The sequence below is a fragment of the Salvelinus sp. IW2-2015 genome, linkage group LG27 (assembly GCF_002910315.2).
Source record: "Salvelinus sp. IW2-2015 linkage group LG27, ASM291031v2, whole genome shotgun sequence".
NCBI classification, from domain to species: Eukaryota; Metazoa; Chordata; class Actinopteri; order Salmoniformes; family Salmonidae; genus Salvelinus; species Salvelinus sp. IW2-2015.
Window position 1 is genome coordinate 10,640,495 of NC_036867.1, and position 24,331 is coordinate 10,664,825.

A 24,331-nucleotide genomic window follows, 5' to 3' on the forward strand; every position below is an offset into this window, starting at 1 on the left:
ATTAGTTGCTGGACTCTCTGTTTCAGAGGTGTTGGTTAATGTGGAAGACCACATTTCGGTTGAATGCGGTTCGAGCTTGCAAGTGACGAACTATCCCCGTCCCTTCCTTTCCACAAGGTGTCAAAGCGTTCCACAGGGATGCTGGCCCATGTTGACTCCAATGCTCGCACAGTTGGGTCAAGTTGCGGATGTCCTCTGTGTGGTCGACCATTCTTGATACACACGGGACGCAAACCCGTATTGTTTGTGCAGTTCTTAAACACATTTCAACCGTGGCCTGCACCTATACCATACACCATTTCAAATTGAATAAAGGATCATGCCTTCACCTGGATTCTTCTTGCACTCAGACTAGTCACGGAAAAGAGCACCGTGATTTTGTACACTCCAGTTGTCAAACTGTGTTGGACTGTTGGTTCGGTCCCAATACACCCTATTCCCTTTTATAGGCACACTACTTTTGACCAGGGCCCATGGGGATAGATGCCATTTGGGATGCAGACAGGGAGCAGATGAAACTGATCCAGGCTGCCATTCATTGCGTAAGTGACCTGTATGACTCCCGGGGTTTTCTCTCTGTGGCAGGGGAATCTGGGGCGTTGACGGGTTGACTAATCATCCTCCATTTGGGGGTTTTTCTCATCGCTCGTCCACCTGGTAGTGAGATAGGAACGGAATGAGAGGGACAAGGGAGAGGAGGCGAGGAAAGAGAGATGTGGGTTAAGAGGTGGAGGAAAGGGGAGAGAAGGAAAGGCCGAGGAAGCTAGGTCGTGCCGTGAGGAGAGTAGAGAAACCAGGAGATTTGTTTCTCTCTGAGATCAGTCCAACCCCCGACAGCCGTGCCCTGTCCTTCACCCTACCATCGTACACACACCACACATACACCTCCTGCCCAGCCCTTCGCTCGCGAGTGACTCTAGTTATTCCGGGTTGGAGTTTGGAAGACATGCCACTTCAAACAAAAACTGGGAACTCGGAAATCTCGACTTCCTGATTTCAGTGATCTGAAAAAAACTATTCTGACTGGAAAAAATCGTTTCAATGGTCATCCAACTCGGAATACCAACTCGGCCTTCGTCTAGAGCTCCGGACCTGAAGATCACCCGGCGTCATGATTTGACCTCGTATTTTTCCCAGGTCCCAGTTGGTTCGAAGCAGCAACAGTTTAGGAAAGACCACAGAATTCCGCTGTAAGCTGGGCATGTTTGTTGGGGTTCTTGTGGAAGGGATGTAGGATTATCTATCTTTCTCTCCGTCTCCCTCTTCTCTCTGTCCATCTTTTTCTTTTCTCTCTCTCTCCTCTCTGTCTTCTCCGCAGGATTCCAGGAATGAACACAATTCTATTTAGCTGTTTAGCGCCACAAAGAAATCGATTGGTACGGTGTTTATTTCTTTACTCTTGCTGTTCTTGTTTCCTTCCTTGTCCGAAACTGATCACATCAAAATCGATCTCTGTTTTTACCAACTCTACTCAGAAGCCACCAGACACTCACTGATTGATGGTGTCATGTGTTTTGTCAAAAACAAATAAGACACAGTGGACAAGAACAAACAGATAAACTAAATCCCTGGAATTAACAAACCAGAAAAGACCCCCCAAATTAATAGAATCTAGTCAGCAGTAGACTGTGGCCAAATGGCTGCTTCCTATTATGCAAACTTTGACCAGAGCCCTATTGCTAGTGAGCGTAAGCTAATGCTAATACGTAGCATTGTTAAATATTTTTTTTTTACAAAATCGGATACGAGTATTCAAATTCAATATAATATCATCCCAAAAATATTCGATATGTAACTATTCCCCCCCCCCCCCATCACTTACTATTTAGGGAAAAGGGTATTAGGCGTACATATTCACGTCTATTTAGCGGACATTTGGAGAACGTACTTTTGAGAAGTGTTTGTTTTGGGGTTGAAAACACTGTCCTGGGACCCTGTTATTTATCTGAGCATTGCTCCTTCTTCCACGTTCCTCGTGGGGGTCCATTGACCATTGGCTACTCCCTCAATTAAGCTACATCTCGGCTTGGCGGGTGTTGTCAGTAACGCATCTCCAAACATGTCCCTGTCATTTCTATGGAATGATGGTCGTTTTGTGTGCCCCCAGTGAGTTTTGTCCTGGTCGGCTGATGGCCAGTTTTTAGATATTATGTCTTCCTAATTGTGTATTTGGTGTTGTATGTTTTAAGTCTCCACAATGACCATTGTTTGACGGTTTTGAATTTGTTTTTGTGTTGTCCCTGGGAGCTTTAGATAGAACAATGGTATATTCCATGTCCCCCCAGTGAGATAATGAGCTGGCTGGTGGAACAGTAGTGTTGTGTTAATTAACGGTGTTGTGTTATTTCCTGCCCCCAGAAAATAGAGATAATGAGGGCTGGCTGGTGGACGATAGTGTTGTTATTAACGTCTGTTGTTGTATTTCCTGTCCCCCCAGTGAGTTTGTGAGCTGGCTGCTGTGGACATTGGGGAAAACTGATAACCCAAGAGGAGGGGGTTCATCTTGGACAGGCTCTACTGGAGAACGGCATACATACCATGGTAAGTGATCTCACTATACTGACGTTTCATCATCTGCCCAGGTTCCTCCAACTGCGGGTCGAATTTGGTGATTTATTTGACCCCCCCCCCAAGTTTCTTCCCACCTACATCTAAACCTGAAACACTTCCTCTTCCTCCTTTCCTTCACCCTCGATGTTTCCCCATATGCCTTAACAATCAACTTATGTTCTTTCACACCTTGTGAGCCTAGTCCTTCCTAAATGTTCTGTTTCTCATCATCCCCCAGAAACAAGAACATACCAGAAATATACCGTACAGTGTTATTTATCTATTAGTATACCTACAGTGTATCTTATCTATACAGTATAAGCCTACAGCTGAATTTATCCTTTACAGTTACCACCAGTGTATTTTCTATTACAGTATTACAGGTATACCTACAGTGTATTAATCTAACAGTATACAGTATACCTACAGTCTATTTATCATATACGGTATACAGTATACCTACAGTGTATTTATCTATACGTACAGTATACCTACAGGCTATTTATCTATACGTATACAGTATACCTACAGTGTATTATTCTATACAGTATACAGATACCTACAGTGTATTGATCTATACAGTATACGTATACCTACAGCTGTATTTGACTATTACAGTATAACCTACAGTGTATTTATCTATACAGTATACAGATATACTACAGTGTATTTATCTATACAGTATACAGTATACCTACAGAATGTATTAATCATACCGTTACAGTATTACTACAGTGATTTATCTATACGGGATACAGTATACCTACAGTGTATTTATCTGTACAGTATACAGATATACCTACAGTTATTTATCTTACGGATACAGTTAACCTACAGGTGTATTTTCTATACGGATACAGCATCACCTACAGTGTATTACTATACGGTATAACAGATATACCTACAGTGTATTTATCTATACAGTATACCTACAGTGTATTTATCTCATATGTCGTTACTACGTGATTATTATACATCAATACAGTGTATTTATCATACATATACAGTTTATATCAATATACGGATACAGTATACTACAGTGATTATCAATACGTAATACAGTATACACTAACGTTTTATATCCGTATACAGTATCTTACAGTGTAATTTATCTATACGTATCACGTACCTACAGTGGTATTGTATCTATACGTTCCATACAGTGTATTTAATCGACATTATACAGTTTTATATTATACCAGTATACCTACAGTGTATTTTATCTATCTTCAGTATACTACAGTGTATTTATCTATACAGTGTACCTAAAGTGTATTTATTATACGTTACTACTGATTTACGGTCAGTAACTACAGGTATTTATCTTATACAGTATACCTACAGTGTATTTTGATACTATACAGTATTACTACAGTGTTTTATCTAACAGTATACCTAAGTGTATTTTCATACAGTATACAGTATACCTCATGTATTTATCATAGATAACTACAGTGGTTCTATACATAGTATATACCTACAGTGTATTCTATCTAACGATAGCAGGATACCTACAGTGTAATTTATCTATAGTATACAGTATACTCGAATTATCAGGTTAGATAGTGTTATCTATACAGTCATACTACAGTGTATTTATCATATTGGTATACAGTATACCTTACAGTGTTATTATCTATAACAGTATACATAGTACCTACCAGTGTATTTTTCAATACAGTATCAGTATACCTACACTCGTATTTATCTTATACGTATGACAGGTATACCTACAGTGTATTATCCTATAGGTATACAGTTCACTATACTACAGTGTTATTATCTAGTACATATCTATACAGTGTATTATCTATACAGTATACAGTATACCTACAGTTGTATTTATCTATACAGTATCCTACAGTGTATTTATCTATACAGTGTACCTACAGTGTATTATCTATACAGTATACTATCAAGTGTTATTTATCTTAAACGGATTCAGTAATACTACAGGTATTGATCTAATAGCATATAACTACAGTGTAATTATCTATACAGTTAATTACTAGTGTATTTATCGTATACAGTATACCTACAGTGTATTTTTTCTATACAGTATACAGTATACTACAGTGTTATTTATTTATCATTAGCCTACAGTGTATTTTTCTAACAGTATAAGTATTAACTACAGTGTGTATTTATATCTGTACAGTATTACAGTATACCTACAGTTATTTTTCTATACAGTATACAGTTATACCTATCAGTTATTTATTGTCACCGTATACAGTTATACTACAGGTGTATTTCTAACAGTATACAGTACATACAGTGGAGCTTGTCCTGAATACTGCGCACTCTCTCTCTCATTTTCTCTCTCTTGCCTCTCTTCCCCCTCTTTCTCTCTTCTGTCTCCCTTTCTCTCTTCTTTCTCTCTCGATCAATTCAATGGGCTTTTTGGCCATGGGAAACATATGTTACTTTGCCAAAGCAAAGTGAATATAGTAATAAACAATAAAGAAAAAGACTTTTCCAATGTCAATCTGTCATTAGTCGTGTTGTTAACGGCTGTACAAATGTAAAGTAAAATTGAAAATATAAAATAAATATGGTTGTATTTACAAGGGTGTTTTTTCTTCACTTGGTTGCCCTTTTCTTGTGGCAACAGGTCACACATCTTGTTTGCTGTGATGGCACACAGTGGTGGTATTCACTCAATAGATGCCTTTGTTATGGAAGTCTGGAAATTGTTTGGAAATCTCTCTCTCGTCGCTCTCACTCTCTCTCTCTTTCCCACACTCTCTCTCTTCCGTCTGTCTCTCTCTCTGTTCTCGTCTGCTCTCTCTCTCTCTCTTCCTCTCTCTATCTCTCTCACACACTCTCTCTCTCCGTCTGTCTCTTTCTTTCTCTCTCTCTCTTCTCTCACACCACTCTCTCTCTCCGTCTGTCTCCTCTCTCTCTCTCCTCTCTCTATCTCTCTCTCACACACTCTCTCTCTCCGTCTGTCTCTTTCTTTCTCTCTCTCTCTTTCTCTCACACACTCCTCTCTCTCCGTCTGTCTCTCTCTCTCTCTCTCTCTCTCTTCTCTCTCTCTATCTCTCTCTCACACACTCTCTCTCTCCGTCTGTCTCTTCTCTTCTCTTCTCCCTCACTTCTCACACACTCTCTCTCTCCTCTGTCTCTTTCTTTCTCTCTCTCTCTTTCTCTCACACACACTCTCTCTCTCCGTCTGTCTCTCTCTCTCTCTCTCTCTCTCTCTCTCTCTCTCTATCTCTCTCTCACACACTCTCTCTCTCCGTCTGTCTCTTTCTTTCTCTCTCTCTCTTTCTCTCACCACTCTCTCTCTCCGCTCTGTCTCTCTCTCTCTGTCTCTCTCTCTCTCTCTCCATCTGTCTCCTCCGTCTGTTCTCTCTCCGTCTGTAGTCTCTCTGTCTCATTTCAATTTAAGGGCTTTATTGGCAAGAGAAACATATGTTAACATTGCCGAAGCAAGTGAAGTAGATAATAAACAAAAGTGAAAAAACAGTAAACATTACACTCCCAAAAGTTCCAAAATAATGAAGACATTTCAAATGTCATATTATGTGCAAAATGTTAAAGTACAAAGGGAAGATAAATTAACATAGATATGGGTTGTATTTACAATGGGTTTGTTCTTCACTGGTTGCCCTTTTCTTGTGGCAACAGTCACACAACTTGCTGCTGTGATGGCACACTGTGGTATTTCACCCAATAGGTATGGGAGTTTATCGAAATTGGGTTGTTTTTAATGGCTCTTTTCTAGATTTTTGATAATTAGCGGGTATCGGCCTAATTCGGCTCCGCATGCATTATTTGTGTTTTACGTTTGTAAACTGCACCCTTGTCTCAACCATTTGCCCTTGTGCAAAAAAAACAATGTTATTTTTCAGTTTAATACTACATGTGGTGTTTGAGTAAATCGATTTTATGATGTCGTGTTATACTTTACCCCCAATGCCACTTTAGAGGGTTTTTGTAGTATAATCCATCATGCCATAAGGAATCAAAAAGCATTCTTAAATCAAGAAAACATTAAAATACTTTCCCTTTGCTTTTCTGTTGAACTTGCTTGTTTATTAGTGTGTGTAATGTGTGTCTGTGTTCTGTGTTTGGGTAAAAAGCCAATTTTGTTTGTGTGAAAAGGTCTCTATTTGGTCATTGAGAATACGCAGAGCAGTTTCCCATGTTACTGGTGACACATATTCCCCTATAGTTATTGGTCTAATTTGTCACCTTTTATAAATATATATATATATATAATATTGGGGTTATGAGCCCCTGGTTCTAAATATCAGGGAAGCAGCCACTCTCCAAAACCAGGTTGAATAGTTTTAATAAGGCATCCTGCTGTCACGTTCCTGACCTTTCTGTTAGTTTTGTATGTGTTAGTGTTTCAGGACGTTGGTGGGTGGCAGTCTATGTTTTCTGTTTCTATGTTGGTTTAAAGGGTGACCTAATATGGCTCTCAATTAGAGCAGGTGTTTTTAATTTCCTCTGATTGAGAGTCATATTAAGGTAGGTGTTTTCACAGCGTTTGTTTGTGGGTGGTTTGTCTCCTGTGTCTGTGTCTATGTTACACCATACGGGACTGTTTCGTGCGTTCGTCATTTTGTGTAGTCATTTTCCTGTGTCTGTTTTTCTTCGTGTTTCATGTAAGTTCGTCGTCAGGTCTGTCTACATCGTTTTGTTGTTTTGTAATATATCAAGTGTTCTTCGTGTGTTTAGTTCTCTTGGAATAAATCATTATGTATTCAAACCCGCTGCGCCTTGGTCGAATCACATACTCCTCCTCTTCGTATGAAGAGGAGGAGGAACACCGTTACAGAACCACCCACCAAATAAACAGAACCAAGCAGCGGTGGTAACGGGAGGAAGGACAACGCAAGAAGGAGGAATGGACATGGGAGGATGTTTTGGACGGTAAAGGTTGCTACACATGGAGGAGATCCTGGCTGGAAGGATCGCCTCCCATGGGAACAGCTGGAGGCACTGAGGAGAGCAGAGGCAACCGGAGAAGGGAACCGGCGTTATGAGGGGACGCGTCTAGCACGGAAGCCCGAAAAGCCCGTGAGTACTACCCAAACATTTCTTGGGGGTGGCTAAGAGGTAGTGGGCCAAGGGCAGGTAGGAGGACCTGCGCCCACTTCCCAGGCTAACCGTGGAGAGCGGGAGTATGGGCATACACTGTGTTACGCAGTAGAGCGCACGGTGGCTCCTGTACGGTGCATAGCCCGGTGCGGGTTATTCCACCTCCCCGCACTGGTAGGGCTAGATGAGATATTGAGCCGATGTCATGAAGCCGCCCTACATATTGCGCCACCAGTAGCGCTCTTTTGGCCGGCTACAGGCACCAGCCTTACGCATGTGTTCCCCGGTTCGCCTACATAGCCCGGTGCGGGTTATTCCCCTCCCGCACTGGTCGGCGACAGGGAGCATTTCACCAGTAGGTTGGCAGGCTCAATGCTTCAAGGAGCCAGTACGCTTGCACGGTCCGGTGATTTCGCGCGCTACTCCCCGCCCCAGGCCAGTACCACAGTGCCTACACTACGCACCAGTTTCCAGTTGCGTCTCCAGAGCCTGTTCCCCTCCACGCACTCTCCCTATGGTGCGTGTCTCCAGCCCAGTGCCTCCAGTTCCGCACCACGCACTAAGCCACCTGTCGCTCCAGAGCCCTGTACACACTGTTCCTTCTCCCCGTACTCGTCCTTGATGTGCGTGCACCTCAGCCCGGTGCCAACCAGTGCCGGTACCACGCACCAGGCCTATAGTGACTTCGAGAGGTCAGTGTGCCCTGTCCCTGCTCCCCGCACTAGGCTTGAAGTGCGTGTCTCCAGTCCGGTGCCTCCAGGTCCGGCACCACCTACCAGGCCTACAGTGCGTCTCAGCCGGCCAGAGTCTTGCCGTCTGCCAACCGAGCGCTGAACTGTCCGTCTGCCAAGCGCGCCATGAACTGCCCGTCTGTATTAGCCTTCAAAGCCGCCCGTCTCCATGAGCCTGCAAAGCCGCCCGTCTGCCATGAGCCTACAGAGGCTCCGCCAGACAGGGCCGCTAGAGCCTTCCGCCAGACAGGAGCCGCTAGAGCTTCCGCCAGACAGGAGCAGCCAAAGCCTTCCGCTAGACAGATCAGTCTGAGCCATCCGTCTCGCCAGCGCATCTGACCATCCGTCTCCTCAGAGCCATCTGAGCCATCGTCCCCAGCCCGTCGGAGCCATCCTCTCCTCAGCGCCATCTGAGCCATCGTCTCCCACGCCGTCTGAGCCATCCGTCTCCCCAGCGCCGTCTGAGCCATCCGCTCCCCAGCGCCGGTCTGAGCCATCCGTTCGTCCCGAGCCATTAGAGCCGCCCGTGCCGAGCCGTCAGAGCCGTTAGTCAGTCAGGAGCCGCTAGAGCCATTCGCCAACAGGATCTGCCAGAGCCGCCAACCAGACAGATCTGCCAGAGCCGCCAACCTAGACAGGATCTGCCAGAGCCGCCACCAGACAGATCGCAGAGCCGCCAACCAGACAGATCTGCCAGAGCCGCCAGCGACCGATGAGCGTCCAGAGCGCCCAGCAGCCATGAGCGTCCAGAGCCGTCAGCAGCCATGAGCGTCCAGAAGCCGTCAGCCAGTCATGAGCTGTGCCGCTCACCAGAGCGCCATTAATCCAGAACTGCCCCTCAGTCCAGAGCTGTCTCTCTGTCCGGAGTTGCCCCTCTATCTGAGCTACCTCTCTATTCTGACCTACCCTCGTCCTGTGCTATATCTCTGTCCTGAACTACCTGATCCCCGGTGCTGCCCCTTGTCTCGATGTTACCCAGGAAATAAGTGGGTGAATAGGAGGGTGGTCAGTCGTAGGGAAACGGAAGCAGGGATTGACTATGGTGGGTGGGACCTCGCCCAGAGCCTGAGCCACCACCTGTGTCAGATGCCCACCCAGACCCTCCCCTAAACTTTGTGCTGGTGCGCCGGAGTCGCACCTTAAGGGGGGTTATGTCACGTTCCTGACCTGTTTTCTGTAGTTTTGTATGTGTTAGTTGGTCAGGACGTGAGTTTGGGTGGGCAGTCTATTTTCTGTTTCTATGTTGGTTTAAAGGTGACCTAATATGCTCTCAATTAGAGGCAGGTGTTTTTCATTTCCTCTGATTGAGAGTCATATTAAGCTAGGTGTTTTCACACGGTTTGTTTGTGGGTGGTTGTCCTGTGTCTGTGTCTATGTACACCATACGGGACTGTTTCGTGCGTTCGTCATTTTGTGTAGTCATTTTCCTGTTCGTGTTTTCTTCGTGTTTCATGTAAGTTCGTCGTCCAGGTCTGTCTACATCGTTTGTTGTTTTGTAATATAGCAAGTGTTCTTCGTGTGTTTAGTTCGTCTTGTAAATAAATCATTATGTATTCACAACCGCGCGCCTTGGTCGAATCACTACTCCTCCTCTTGTATGAACACCGTTCACCTGCAGTACTGTGTTTTAAGCATTTCACAGCCCACCTCTCTCTGTCTCTCTGTGTGTGTGTCTCTCCGCTGCTGTCTGTGTGTCTCTGCTATCTGTCTTGTGGTCTCTGCTGTGCTGTCTGGTCTCATTGTCTGTCTGTGTCTCCATCTGTCTGTTTGTGTCTCTCCGTCTGGGTGTCTCTGCTGTCTGTCTGTCTCTCCATCTGTCTGTCTGTCTCTCCATGTCTGTCTGTCTCCATCGTCTGTCTCCGCTCTGTCTGTCTTGTGTGTCTCTGCTGTCTGTCTGTGTCTCCATCTGTCTGTGTCTCCGTCTGTCTGTCTGTCTGTCTGTCTGTCTGTCTGTCTGTCTGTCTGTCTGTCTATCTGTCCTTCCATCTGTCTGTCTCCATCTGTCTGTCTGTGTGTCTCTGCTGGCTGTCTGTCTGTGCCTCCATCTGTTTCTCCGTCTGTCTGTCTGTGTGTCTCTGCTGTCTGTCTGTGTCTCTGTCTGTCTGTCTGTCTGTCTCTATATCTCTCTCTGCCTGCCTGCCTGCCTGCCTGCCTGCCTGTCTGTCTGTCTGTCTGTCTGTCTGTCTGTCTTCTCTCGCTGTCTGTCTCATCCGCCTGTTGTCTCTTCCGCCTGTCGTGTGTTCCGTCTGCTGTTTCTCCGTCTGTCGTCTGTTGTTGTCTCCATCTGTCTGGTCTTCCATCTGTCTGTGTTCTCCGTCTGTCTGTCTGTCTGTCTGTCTGTCTCTGATAGCTTCTCTCCTGCCTGCCTTGCCTGGCGTCTGTCGTGTCTGTCTGTCTGTCTGTCGTCTATATCTCTGTCTGTCTGTCTGTCTGTCTGTCTGTCTCTATATCTCTGCCTGCCTGCCTGCCTGCGCTGCCTGCTCTGTCTGTCCTGTCTGTCGTTCTGTCTGTCTGTGTCTGTCTGTCTGTCTGTCACTCACTCACTCACTCACTCACTCACTCACTCACTCACTCACTCACTCACTCAAAGGACTTTATTGGCACGAGAAACATATGTTAACATTACCGAAGCAAGTGAAGTAGATAATAAACTAAAGTTAAATAAACAATAAAAATGAACAGTAAACATTATACTCCCAAAAGTTCCAAAATAATGAAGACATTTCAAATGTCATATTATGTGCAAATAGTTAAAGTACAAAAGGGAAGATAAATTAACATAGACATGGGTTGTATTTACAATGGGTTTGTTCTTCACTTGTTGCCCTTTTCTTGTGGCAACAGGTCACACATCTTGCTGCTGTGATGGCACACTGTGGTATTTCACCCAATAGTTATGGGAGTTTATCGAAATTGGGTTTGTTTTTAATGGCTCTTTTCTAGATTTTGATAATTAGCGGGTATTGGCCTAATTTGGCTCTGCATGCATTATTTGGTGTTTTACGTTGTACACGGATATTTTTGCAGAATTCTGCATGCAGAGTCTCAATATGGTGTTTGTCCCATTTTGTGAATTCTTGGTTGGTGAGCGGTCCGCTCAACCACACAACCATAAAGGGCAATGGATTCTATAACTGATTTAAGTATTTTTTGCCAGAATTTTATGTTCCTTTTGATGGCATAGAAGGACCTTCTTGCCTTGTATCTCAGATCGTGGGGCTTAAGCTGCATGCCTGTCTCACCCCACGGCCCTGTGAAAAGAAATGTGTGTTTTTTTTGCCAATTTTAACCGCACACTTGTTTGTGTACATGGATTTTATAATGTCGAATGTTTTCCCCCCAACACCACTTTCCATAAATTTGTATTGCAGACCCTCATGCCAAATTGAGTTAAAAGCTTTTTTGAAATCAACAAAGCATGAGAAGACTTTGCCTTTGTTTTGGTTTTTGTTTGTTTTATTTGTCATTTAGGGTGTGCAGGGTGAAAACATGGTCTGTCGTACTGTAATTTGGTAAAAAGCCAATTTGACATTTGCTCAGTATGTTGTTTTCACTGAGGAAATGTCTGCTGTTAATGCAGAGGATTTTCCCAAGGTTGCTCTCTCTCTCTCGCTCTCTCTTCGTGCTCTCTCTCTCGCTCTCTCTTCGTTCTCTGTCTCGCTCTCTCTTCATGCTCTCTCTCTCTCTCGCTCTCTCTTCGTGCTCTCTCTCTCGCTCTCTCTTCGTGCTCTCTCTCTCGCTCTCTCTTCGTGCTCTCTCTCGCTCTCTCTTCGTTCTCTCTCTCGCTCTCTCGCTCTCTCCTCGTGCTCTCTCTCGCTCTCTCTCTTCGTTCTCTCTCTCGCTCCCTCTCCGTTCTCTCTTCGCTCTCTCTTCATTCTCTCTTCGCTCTCCACCTCTCTCGCTCCCTGCTCTCAAATTCAGATTGCTTCATTGGCATGAAGTACAATTTGTAGATATTGCCAGTATAGTGGTGCAGCATTTCAGTAAATAAGATTAATGAAACACAGTTAACTTCTCTAGGGTATGTGGGACGGTAGCGTCCCACCTCGTCAACAGCAAGTGAAACTGCAGGGCGCCAAATTCAAAACAACAGAAATCCCATAATTTCAATTCCTCAAACATACAAGTATTTTACACCATTTTAAAGCTACACTTGTTGTAAATCCAGCCAAAGTGTCCGATTTCAAAAAGGTTTTACGACGAAAGCACACCAAACGATTATGTTAGGTATGAGCCAAGTCACAGAAAAAGACAGCCATTTTTCCAGCCAAAGAAAGCATGAACAAAAAGCAGAAATAGAGATAAAATTAATCACTAACCTTTGATGATCTTCATCAGATGACACTCATAGGACTTCATGTTACACAATACATGTATGTTTTGTTCGGTTTAAAGTTCATATTTATATCCAAAAATATGAGTTTAGGGGACGCTACTGTCTCACTTGGCAAAAAGCCTGAGAAAATGCAGAGCGCCATATTCAAATTAATTACTATGAAAATTACTATAAAATCAAACTTTCATTAAATCACACATAAAGATACCAAATTAAAGCTACACTGGTTGTGAATCCAGCCAACATGTCAGAATTCAAATAGCTTTTTCGGCGAAAGCATACGATGCTATTTTCTGAGGATACACCATTGTAAACCAAGAGAGATAAGCATATTCCAACCCTGCAGGCACGACACAAAATGCAGAAATAAAAATATAATTAATGCCTTACCTTTGACGAGCTTCTGCGTTGGCACTCCAAATGTCCATAAACATCACAAATGGTCCTTTTGTTCGATTATTCCGTCGATATATATCCAAAATGACCATTTATTGGCGCGTTTGATCCAGAAAAACACAGGTTCCAACTTGCTCAAACGTGACGACAAAATATCTCAAAGGTTACCTGTAAACTTTGCCCAAAAATAAATTTCAAACTACTTTTGTAATACAACTTTTTTAACGTTAATAATCGATAAAAATGAAGACGGGATGCTCTGTGTTCAATACAGGATTAAAACCAACTGTAGCATGCCTTCTGGTCATGCGCTTCTATCTCACAGGACACTAGAGTGACTCGACTTCAAGATGGCCGTATTTCTTCATTACACAAAGGAATACCTCAACTAATTTCTCTAGACTGTTGACATCCAGTGGAAGCCGTAGGAACTGTAAGCAAGTCGCTTAAAATCTGGTTTCCCAATGAAAAGTCATTGAAAAGAGATGACCTAAAAAAAAAAAATCTGAATGGTTTGTCCTCTGGGTTTTGCCTGCTAAATAAGTTCTGTTATACTCACAGACATGATTCAAACAGTTTTATAAACTTCAGAGTGTTTTCTATCCAAATCTATAATAAATGCATATCTTATTTTCTGGGGATGAGTAGCTGGCAGTTTAATTTGGGTATGCTTTTCATCCAAACGTGAAAATGCTGCCCCCTACCTAGAGAAGTTAATTTCAGTAGTATAATAATAATAATAGTACATGTAATCATGTATACAAGTAAAAAACTACTGCTGTCTTCGTCGATACATAAAATAAAAACTCAGTTTTTCACAATTCCTGTCATAATTCCTACAAAAATTCCCTGTCTTAGGTCAGTTTAGGATCACCACTTTATTTCAAGAATGTGAAATGTCAGAATAATAGTGGAGAGATTGATTTATTTCAACTTTTTTTCTTTCATCATGTTCCCAGTGGGGCAGAAGTTTACATACACTCAATTAGTATTTTGTAGCATTGCCTTTAAATTGTTTAACTTGGTCAAACGTTTCTGTTAGCCTTCCACAAGCTTCCCACAATAAGTTGGGTGAATTTTGGCCCATTCCTCCTGACAGAGCTGGTGTAACTGAGTCAGGTTTGTAGGCCTCCTTGCACGCACACGCTTTTTCAGTTCTGCCACAAATTTTCTATGGGATTGAGGTCAGGGCTTTATGATGGCCACTCCAATACCTTGAATTTGTTGTCCTTAAGCCATTTTGCCACAACTTTGAAGTATGCTTGGGTCATTGTCCGTTTGAAGAAAGACCCATTTGCGACCAAGCTTTAACTTCCTGACTGATGTCTTGAGATGTTGCTTCAATATATCCACATAATTTTCCTGCCTCATGATGCCATCTATTTTGTGAAGTGCACCAGTCCCTCCTGCAGCAAAGCACCCCCACAACATGATGCTGCCACCCCGTGGGTGGGATGGTGGGATGGTGTTCTTCGGCTTGCAAGCCTCCCCTCTTTCCTCCAAACATAATGATGGTCATTATGGCCAAAGTTCAGTTGTATTTTGTTTCATCAGACCGAGGACGATCTTTGTCCCCATGTGCAGTTACAAACCGTAGTCTGGCTTTTTATGGCGGTTTGTTAGTAGTGGCTTCTTCTTGCTGAGCGGCCTTTCAGGTATGTTGATATAGGACTTGTTTTACTGTAGATATAGATACTTTTGTACCTGTTCCTCCAACATCTTCACAAGGTCCTTTGCTGTTGTTCTGGGATTGATTTGCACTTTTTGCACCAAAGTACTTCATCTCTAAGAGACAGAACGCGTGTCCTTCCTGAGCGGATGACGGCTGTGTGGTTCCATGGTGTTTATACTTGCGAACTATTGTTTGTACAGATGAACGTGGTACCTTCAAGCATTTGGAAATTGTTCCCAAGGATGAACCAGACTTGTGGAGGTCAACAATTTTTTTTTGAGGTCTTACTGATTTCTTTTGATTTTTCCCATGATGTCAAGCAAAGAGGAACTGAATTTGAAGGTAGACCTTGAAATACAGAAGCTTCTAGAGCCATGACATCATATTCTGGAATTTTCAAGCAGTTTAAAGGCACAGTCAACAAAGTGTATGGAAACTTCTGACCCACTGGAATTGTGATACAGTGAATTATAAGTGAAATAATCTGTATGTAAACAATTGTTGGAAAAATGACTTGTGTCATGCACAAAGTAATGTCCTTAACCTACTTGCCAAAACTATAGTTTGTTAACAAGAAAATTGTGGAGTGGTTTAAAATGAGTTTTAATGACTCCAACATAAGTGTATGTAAACTATGGGGGGTTATGAGCTCCTGGTTCCAAATATCAGGAAGCAGCCACTCTCCACAACCAGGTTGAATAGTTTTAATAAGGCATCCTGCATCTCCACACACTAAATGCATCACACAGTCCTAATCCGCAGCCACAGAGCAGCCATTTTTAAACTATATTAAATAAACTGCATGGTGAGAAGAGATGGTTATATGTAAGCTGTTATCTAAACAGTCTGGTAGGAGAGAGAGAGGAGTTTTGAATAAAGACATCTGCTCTACACTGGTTTATGTAAATAAAAAACATACGGCGTGAAATTACTGGTCTGAAAGGCTTCACTTGTTGAACCCAAAGCTATTTATACACACACACACACACACACACACACACACACACACACACACACACACACACACACACACACACTAATGAGGTAGAACCCACAGGGGGAATAAGTATCCAGGATTAGTTCTCATAATAACTTTAATGGAACATGCAATGCGACAGTACCAGTACAAGATGCTGATCCAACTGATTTCTTTTCGGAGGGTCTTGGAAAAGCCCCCCCCCCCCAAAGTATAGTGGAAGGGAGATGCTTTTTAACACAGCAGCTGTTAACTGTAACCCCTCTGCTTTACAATTTGAATTGTAGAACAAGTGAACCGGTTCAGGCATGGTTTGAATGTGTTAAACCTATTATATTTACCAAAGCACCCCCCCAAAAACAAAAGTGACTATGATTTGTATGTTGGACCCATGAATAAGTGGTTGAACGTTTTTAAAAGATGAACTGAAATGCTCCAACCAACCGTGATATCATGCTTCGTATGTATTTAACCTTGCGAATTGTGTCTCCAGTCACAGACAAACACCAGTTCAAGCCAGAGCCGGTGCTGTACCGTTTCCGCTATGACGACGGGACCTACCACCCCAGGAGTGACATGCAGGACGTCATCTCCAAGGTAACCAACATCCTACTAGTTCTAAATGTTCTCCTCTCCTGGGGGGTCCGAATGAATAGACACTCATCTGCTCCGTTGTAATTGGGAAACCTGTGCTAACATTCAGCTGTTATAATATTTCAGATGAAATATCTCTCTGTGTCTCCTTCCGTACAGGGTGTCAGACTCTTCTGCAGGCTCCATAGCCTCTTCACTCCGGTCATCAGGTACAGTACGGTAGGGATGTGTCTCAAGTGACAGCCGTTTCCCTATATAGTGTAATACTTTCGACCAAGGCCCATAGGGCTAAGGTCTGAAGTCGTGCACTATGTAGGGAATAGGGTGCCATTTGGGAGACGCAGACTAGGCCACGCCAGGTGGCCACTGTGTCTTCCAGTCCATTACGCGTGTCTCTCCCCGTCTCTGGCAGGTGGGCCGGCCCAGTGTTACCGTAGCGCCCAGTTCTCAGAACTTTAAATAGCACCAGCACCACAGAGAAGGAGAAATTAGAGGGGAAAATAACATGATGAACTAAAGTATGAAGTCATTGTTTGGAAAGACAAGGTTTGAGAGAGAGGAGAGCCAAGGTTTGAGAGAGAGGAGAGCAGGGGAAAGCCAAGGTTTGAGAGAGAGGAGAGCCAAGGTTTGAGAGAGAGGAGAGCAGGGGAGAGCCAAGGTTTGAGGCAGGGAGAGCCAAGGTTTGAGAGCGCCAAGGGGAGAGCAGGGGAGAGCCAAGGTTTGAGAGAGAGGAGAGAGCAGGGGAGAGCCAAGGTTTGAGAGAGAGGAGAAGCAGGGGAGAGCCAAGGTTGAGAGCAGGGGAGAGCAGGAGATAGCCAAGGTTTGAGAGCAAGGGGAGAGCAGGGGAGAGCCAAGGCTTGAGAGCAGGGGAGAGCAGGGGAGAGCCAAGGTTTGAGAAGCAGGGAGAGGCAGGGGAGAGCCAATGTTTGAGAGAGAGGAGAGCAAGGTTTGAGAGAGAGGAGAGCAGGGGAGAGCAAGGTTTGAGAGAGAGGAGAGCAGGAGAGCCAAGGTTTGAGGAGAAGAGAGGAGAGCCAAGAGGTTTGAGAGAGAGGAGAGCAAGGGAGAGGCCAAGGTTGAGAGGCAGCGGGAGAGGCAGGGGAGAGCCAATGTTTGAGAGAGAGGAGAGCAGGGGGAGCCAAGGTTTTGAGAGAGAGGAGAAGCAGGGGAGAGCCAAGGTTTGAGAGAGAGGAGAGCAGGGGAGAGCCAAGGTTTGGAGAGGCAGGGGAGCGCAGGAGATAGCCAAGGTTTGAGGCAGGGGAGAGCAGGGGAGAGCCAAGGCTTGAGAAGCAGGGAAGAGCAGGGGAGAGCCAAGGTTTGAGAGCAAGGAGAGCAGGGGAGAGCCAATGTTTGAGAGAGAGGAGAGCCAAGGTTTGAGAGAGAGGAGAGCAGGGGAGAGCCAAGGTTTGAGAGAGAGGAGAGCAGGAGAGAAGCCAAGGTTTGAGAGAGAGGAGAGCCAAGGTTTGAGAGAGAGGAGAGCAGGGGAGAGCCAAGTTTGAGAGCAGGGGAGAGCAGGGGAGAGCCAATGTTTGAGAGCAGGGGAGAGCAGGGGAGAGCCAAGGTTTGAGAGAGAGGAGAGCAGGGGAGAGCCAAGGTTTGGAGAGAGAGAGAGAGAGGAGAGCCAAGGTTTGAGAGAGAGGAGAGCAGTGGAGAGCAAGGTTTAGAGAGAGGGAGCGGGGAGAGCCAAGTTTGAGAAGCAGGGGAGAGCAGGGAGAGCCAAGGGTTTGAGAGCAGGGGAGAGCAGGGGAGAGCCAAGGTTTGAGAGCAGGGGAGAGCAGGGGAGAGCAAGGTTTGAGAGAGAGGAGAGCAGGGGAGATGGAAGGAGTTGGTGTGGAGGGTTATGGAAGTGTGGCAGTACTAGGGATAGTCCTAGCACTAGGTCTACTACTGAACTCCATACAATACTGATGGAGCCATCCACCCTGTAGCTACAGTCTCACAGGAGGAGAGAGAGGGGGTAGAGGAGGAGAGGGGGGTAGAGGAGGAGAGGGGGTAGAGGAGGAGAGGAGAGGGGTTAGAGGAGGAGAAGAGAGGGTAGAGGAGGAGGACGGAGGGGTAGAGGAGGAGAACGAGAGGGGGTAGAGGAGGAGAGGAGAGGGGTAGAGGAGGAGAAAGAATGGCGTAGAGGAGGAGAAGAGAGGGTAGAGGAGGGGAGAGAGGGTAGAGGAGGAGGAGGAGAGGAGAGGGGGTAGAGGAGAGGAGAGGGGGTAGAGGAGAGGAGAGGGGGTAGTGCTTACAGGACAGTACTTTACACACACTTCTAATTGGGCTGACAGTACTTAGGCATTAACACAGTGCCTATAAGAGAAATGTTTCTTCCATCCAGTATTGATGGAGTCATCAGCCCCTGTAGCTACAGTCTCATTAGAGTTCAATCAAAGCATCGCCTCAGGCCTTTTCATGTCCATCACAGACATCCAATAACAGAAACACTGCCTCTGTGGTGTAACACATTAACCAGAACACCATGCAGTCATCCCCAATGGCAACCTAGTCAATAGGGCTCTGGTCAAAAGTAGTGCACTATAGAGGGAATAGGTTGCCATATGGGATGATTCCATGGTGTTAGACTGTAGCTACAGGGACTGATGACTTCATCAATACTGGCCGGATGAAAGAGTAATGTCCCCTAATGTTCTCTTATATTGTTACACAAACAACACTAAGGAAGCGGACGTGCCGTCAGTTAACGCGCTCTTCCTCCCAACTCTCCATCGACACTCTGTTCCGTTGAGCAACGGACCGCTTCGTGTACTGTGGCCAAGGAAGCGGACGTGCCAGAATTACCCAGATCGCACCTGTTTTACATTTAGGCTGTTCAGAAGGCGTGTTGCATGAATATTTCCGTAGCTGGATGCGTTGCACCCGGGATACATGTGTCTGCCAGCTCGCCTACAGAGGATAAGAGACGTGTCGACTGATATGGGCTTTGACACCATATATTTTAATATCCTGAGCACTAACACTGTTGCAAACACACACTGTCCGCATTTCAAATAGAACCCTATTCCCTACATAGTGCACTACTTTTGACCAGAGCTCGAAGGACCCTGGTGAAAAGTAGTGCGCTATAAAGGGAATAGGGTGTCATTTGGCACACAGCCACGTATAGAAGCAATATCGACCTCCTTAAAACAGCTTAATTTATTAAACATGGCGATCGACTGCTTGAGAGTCGAACGGTCAGTTTCAGATTGGATGTTAAAAGCGTTCAAATCGATGTCTGCTTACCACAGCACCTCTCTGTGTTTATGTAGGTCACAGCCCCAAACGCTACAGACCCACTAAAGACCATAGGATCAATATAGACAGACACGTTGCGTCGGTCACACAGAAGGGACTGTGTCACTTCTATACATTCCATTTCAATGCCCACACCCCATGGCCCATACAGACAGGGTGTCCGTCTTTATAGCTCTGCTGAAGGAATGTTACACCATGACCAACTGTCAGGAACCACACCATGGTGGTGGTAGAGGAGAGGGGGTAGAGGAGAGGGGGTAGAGGAGGAGAGGAGACCAATGGTCTCCCTCCTCTCTCCTCCTCTTACCCCCACCATCGGTCTCCTCCTCTCTCCTCCTCTATTTTTTTCCTCTATCCCCCACCATGGTCCCTCCTCTCTCCTCCTCTACCCCCACCATTGTCTCCTTCCTCTCTCTCCTCGATCCCCACCATGGTCTCCTCCTCCTCCCTCCCACCATGTCTCCTCCTCTCTCCTCCTCTACCCCCACCTGGGCTCCTCCTCTACCCCCACCATGGTCTCCTCCTCCTCTACCCCAACCATGGTCTCCTCCCTCTACCCCACCATGGTCCCTCCTCTACCCCCACCATGGTCTCCCCCCTCTCCTCCTCTACCCCACCATGGTCTCCTCCTCTCTCCTCCTCTACCCCAACCTGGTCTCCTCCTCTTACCCCCCACCATGGTCTCCTCCTCTACCCCCACCATGGTCTCCTCCTCTCTCCTCCTCTACCCCCACCATGGTCTCTCCCCTCTCCTGCCTCTACCCCCCACATGGTCTCCTCTCTCTTCCTCCTCTACCCACAATGGTCTCCTCCTCTCTCCTCCTCTATCCCAACCATGGTCTCCTCCTCTATCCCCCACAACGGTCTCCTCCTACCCCCACCATGGTCTCCTCCTCTCTTCCTCCTCTACCCCCAACCATTGGTCTCCTCCTCTCTCCTCCTCTATCCCCCACCATGGTCTCCTCCTCGCTCCTCCTCTATCCCCACAACAGTCTCCTCCTCTTACCCCCCACCATGGTCTCCTCCTCTCTCCTCCTCTACCCCCAACCATGGTCTCCTCCTCTCTCCTCCTCTATCCCCCACCATGGTCTCCTCCTCTCTCCTCCTCTATCCCCCACAACAGTCTCCTGCTCTATCCCCCACCATGGTCTCCTCTCTCTCCTCCTCTCCCTCCACCAGGTCTCCTCCTCTACCCCCCACCATGGTCTCCTCCTCTCTCCTCCCTCTACCCCCATCATGGTTTCCTCCTCTCTCCTCCTCTACCCCACCATGGTCTCCTCCTCTCTCCTCCTCTACCCCCACCATGGTCCCTCCTCTTCCTCCTCTCCTGCCCACCATGGTCTCCTCCCTCTCCTCCTCTACCCCCACCATGGTCTCCTCCTCTCTCCTCCTCTACCCCCACCATGGTCTCCTCCCTCTCCTCCTCTACCCCCACCATGGTTCCTCCCTACCCCCCACCATGGTCTCCTCCTCTACCCCCACCATGGTCTCCTCCTCTCTCCTCCTCTACCCCCACATGCTCCTCCCTTCTCCTCCTCTACCCCCACCATGGTCTCCTCCTCTCTCCTCCTCTAACCCCCCCATTGGTCTCCCCCCTCTCTCCTCCTTAACCCCCCCCATGGGTTCTCCTCCTCTACCCCCACCATGGTCTCCTCCCCTCTCCTCCTCTTACCCCAACCATGGTCTCCTCCCTACCCCCACCATGGTCTCCTCCTCTCTCCTCCTCTACCCAACCATGGTCTCCTCCCCTCTCCTCCTCTACCCCCACCATGGTCTCCTCCTCTCTCCTCCTCTATCCCCAACAATGGTCTCCTCCTCCTCCTCCTCTACCCCCACCATTTGTCTCCTCCTCTCTCCTCCTCTACCCCAACCATGGTCTCCTCCTCTACCCCCACCATGGTCTCCGCCTCCTCCTCCTCTACCCCCACCATGGTCCCTCCTCTCTCCTCCTCTACCCCCACCATGGTCTCCTCCTCTCTCCTCCTCTACCCCCACCATGGTCTCCTCCCTCTCCTCCTCTATCCCCACCATGGTCTCCTCCTCTCCCTCCCACCATGGTCTCCTCCTCTCTCCTCCTCTACCCCTACCATGGTCTCCTCCTCTACCCCCACCATGGTCTCCTCCTCCTCTACCCCAACCATGTCGTTCCTCCTCTACCCCCCACCATGGTCTCCTCCTCTACCCCCACCATGGGTCTCCTCCCCTCTCCTCCTCTTACCCCCACCATGGTCTCCTCCTCCTCTCCTCCTCTACCCCAACCATGGTCTCCTCCTCTACCCCCCACCATGGTCTCCTCCTCTACCCCCCACCATGCGGTCTCCTCCTCTCTCCGCCTCTACCCCCACCATGGTCTCCTCCCCTCTCCTCCTCTACCCCCACCATGGTCTCCTCTCTCCTCCTCTACCCCCACCTCGGTCTCCTCCTCTCTCCTCCTCTATCCCCAACCATGGTCTCCTTCCTCTCTCCTCCTCTATCCCCCACCATGGACTCCTCCTCTACCCCCACCATGGTCTCCTCCCCTCTCCTCTCTACCCCCACCATGGTCTCCTCCCCTCTCCTCCTCTCCCCCCCACCATGGTCTCCTCCTCTCTCCTCCTCTACCCCCACCAGTGTCTCCTCCCTCTCTCCCCAACCATGGGTCTCCTCCTCTCTCCTCCTCTACCCCCACCATGGTCTCCTCCCCTCTCCTCCTCTACCCCCCACCATGGTCTCCTCCTCTCTCCTCCTCTACCCCCACCAGGTCTCCTCCTCTCTCCCAACCATGGTCTCCTCCTCTCTCCTCCCCTACCCCAACCATCGTCTCCTCCTCTATCCCCAACCATGGTCTCCTCCTCTCTCCCTCCTCTACCCCGCCCATGGTCTCCTCCCCTCTCCTCCTCTACCCCCACCATGGTCTCCTCCTCTCTCCTCCTCTACCCCCACCATGGTCTCCTCCTCTACCCCCACCATGGTTTCCTCCCCTTCTCCTCTCTACCCCCAGCATAGTCTCCTCCTCTCTCCTCCTCTATCCCCAACCATGGTCTCCTCTCTCTCCTCCTCTACCCCCACCATATTTGTCTCCTCCTCTCTCCTCCTCTACCCCAACCATGGTCTCCTCCTCTACCCCCACCATGGTCTCCTCCTCTCTCCTCCTCTACCCCACCATGGTCTCCTCCTCTCCTCCTCTACCCCCACCATGGTCTCCTCCTCTCTCCTCCTCTACCCCCACCATGGTCTCCCTCTACCCCCACCATGGTCTCCTCCTCCTCTACCCAACCATGGTCTCCTCCTCTACCCCCCACCATGGTCTCCTCCTTCTACCCCCACCATGGTCTCCTCCTCCTCTACCCCAACCATGGTCTCCTCCTCTATCCCCCACCATAGTCTCCTCCTCTCTCCTCATCTATCTCCTCTCCTCCTCTACCCCCTCTCCTCTACCCCCACCATAGTCTCCTCTCTCTCCTCCTCTACCCCCACCTAGTCTCCTCCTCTCTCCTCCTCTACCCCCTCTCCTCTACCCCCACCATGGTCTCCTCCTCTATCCCCCACCATAGTCTCCTCCTCTCTCCTCATCTATCTCCTCTCCTCCTCTACCCCTCCCTTCTACCCCCACCATAGTCTCCTCCTTCTCTCCTCCTCTACCCCCTCTCCTCTACCCCCACCATGGTCTCCTCCTCTATCCCCACCATAGTCTCCCTCCTCCTCCTCATCTATCTCCTCTCCTCCTTACCCCCTCTCCTCTACCCCCACCATAGTCTCCTCCTCTCTCCTCCTCTACCCCTCTCCTCTACCCCCACCATAGTCTCCTCCTCTCTCCTCCTCTACCCCCTCTCCTCTACCCCCACCATGGTCTCCTCCTCTATCCCCCACCATAGTCTCCTCCTCTCTCCTCATCTATCTCCTCTCCTCCTCTACCCCCTCTCCTCTACCCCCACCATAGTCTCCTCCTCTCTCCTCCTCTACCCCCTCTCCTCTAACCCCACCATAGTCTCCTCCTCTCTCCTCCTCTACCCCTCTCCTCTACCCCCACCATAGTCCCTCCTCTCTCCTCATCTATCTCCTCTCCTCCTCTACCCCTCTCCTCTACCCCCACCATAGTCTCCTCCTCTCTCCTCCTCTACCCCCTCTCCTCTACCCCCACCATAGTCTCCTCCTCTATCCCCCACCATAGTCTACTCCTCTCTCCTCCTCCACCCCCTCTCCTCATCTATCTCCTCTCCTCCTCTACCCCCTCTCCTCTACCCCACCATGGTCTCCTCCTCTATCCCCCACCATAGTCTCCTCCTCTCTCCTCCTCCACCCCTCCCTCCTCATCTATCTCCTCTCCTCCTCTACCCCCTCTCCTCTACCCCACCATGGTCTCCTCCTCTATCCCCACCATAGTCGTCCTCCTCTCTCCTCCTTTACCCCTCTCCTCTACCCCACCATAGTCTCCTCCTCTCTCCTCTCCACCCCCTCTCCTCATCTATCTCCTCTCCTCCTCTAACCCCTCTCCTCACCCCCACCATGGTCTCCTCCTCTATCCCCCACCATAGTCTCCTCCTCTCTCCTCCTCCACCCCCCCTCCTCCTCTACCCCCTCTCCTCTACCCCCTCTCCTCCTCTCCTCCTCTACCCCTCTCCTCATCTATCTCCTCTCCTCCTCTACCCCCTCTCCTCTACCCCACCATGGTCTCCTCTTCTATCCCCCACCATAGTCTCCTCCTCTCTCCTCCTCCACCCCCTCTCTCATCTATCTCCTCTCCTCCTCTACCCCCTCTCCTCTACCCCTCTCCTCATCTATCTCCTCTCCTCATCTATCTA

General features: G+C 47.7%; 1 protein-coding gene across 1 annotated transcript in view; it reads left to right on the forward strand.

Moving 5' to 3' along the window:
- Positions 1–24,331, forward strand: part of prex2 (phosphatidylinositol-3,4,5-trisphosphate-dependent Rac exchange factor 2) — a 220,312-nt gene that overhangs the window by 83,863 nt on the left and 112,118 nt on the right. Inside the window, 2 exon segments of the mRNA XM_070435678.1 lie at positions 16,210–16,313; positions 16,470–16,519. Coding sequence (XP_070291779.1) covers positions 16,210–16,313; positions 16,470–16,519 — 154 coding nt within the window.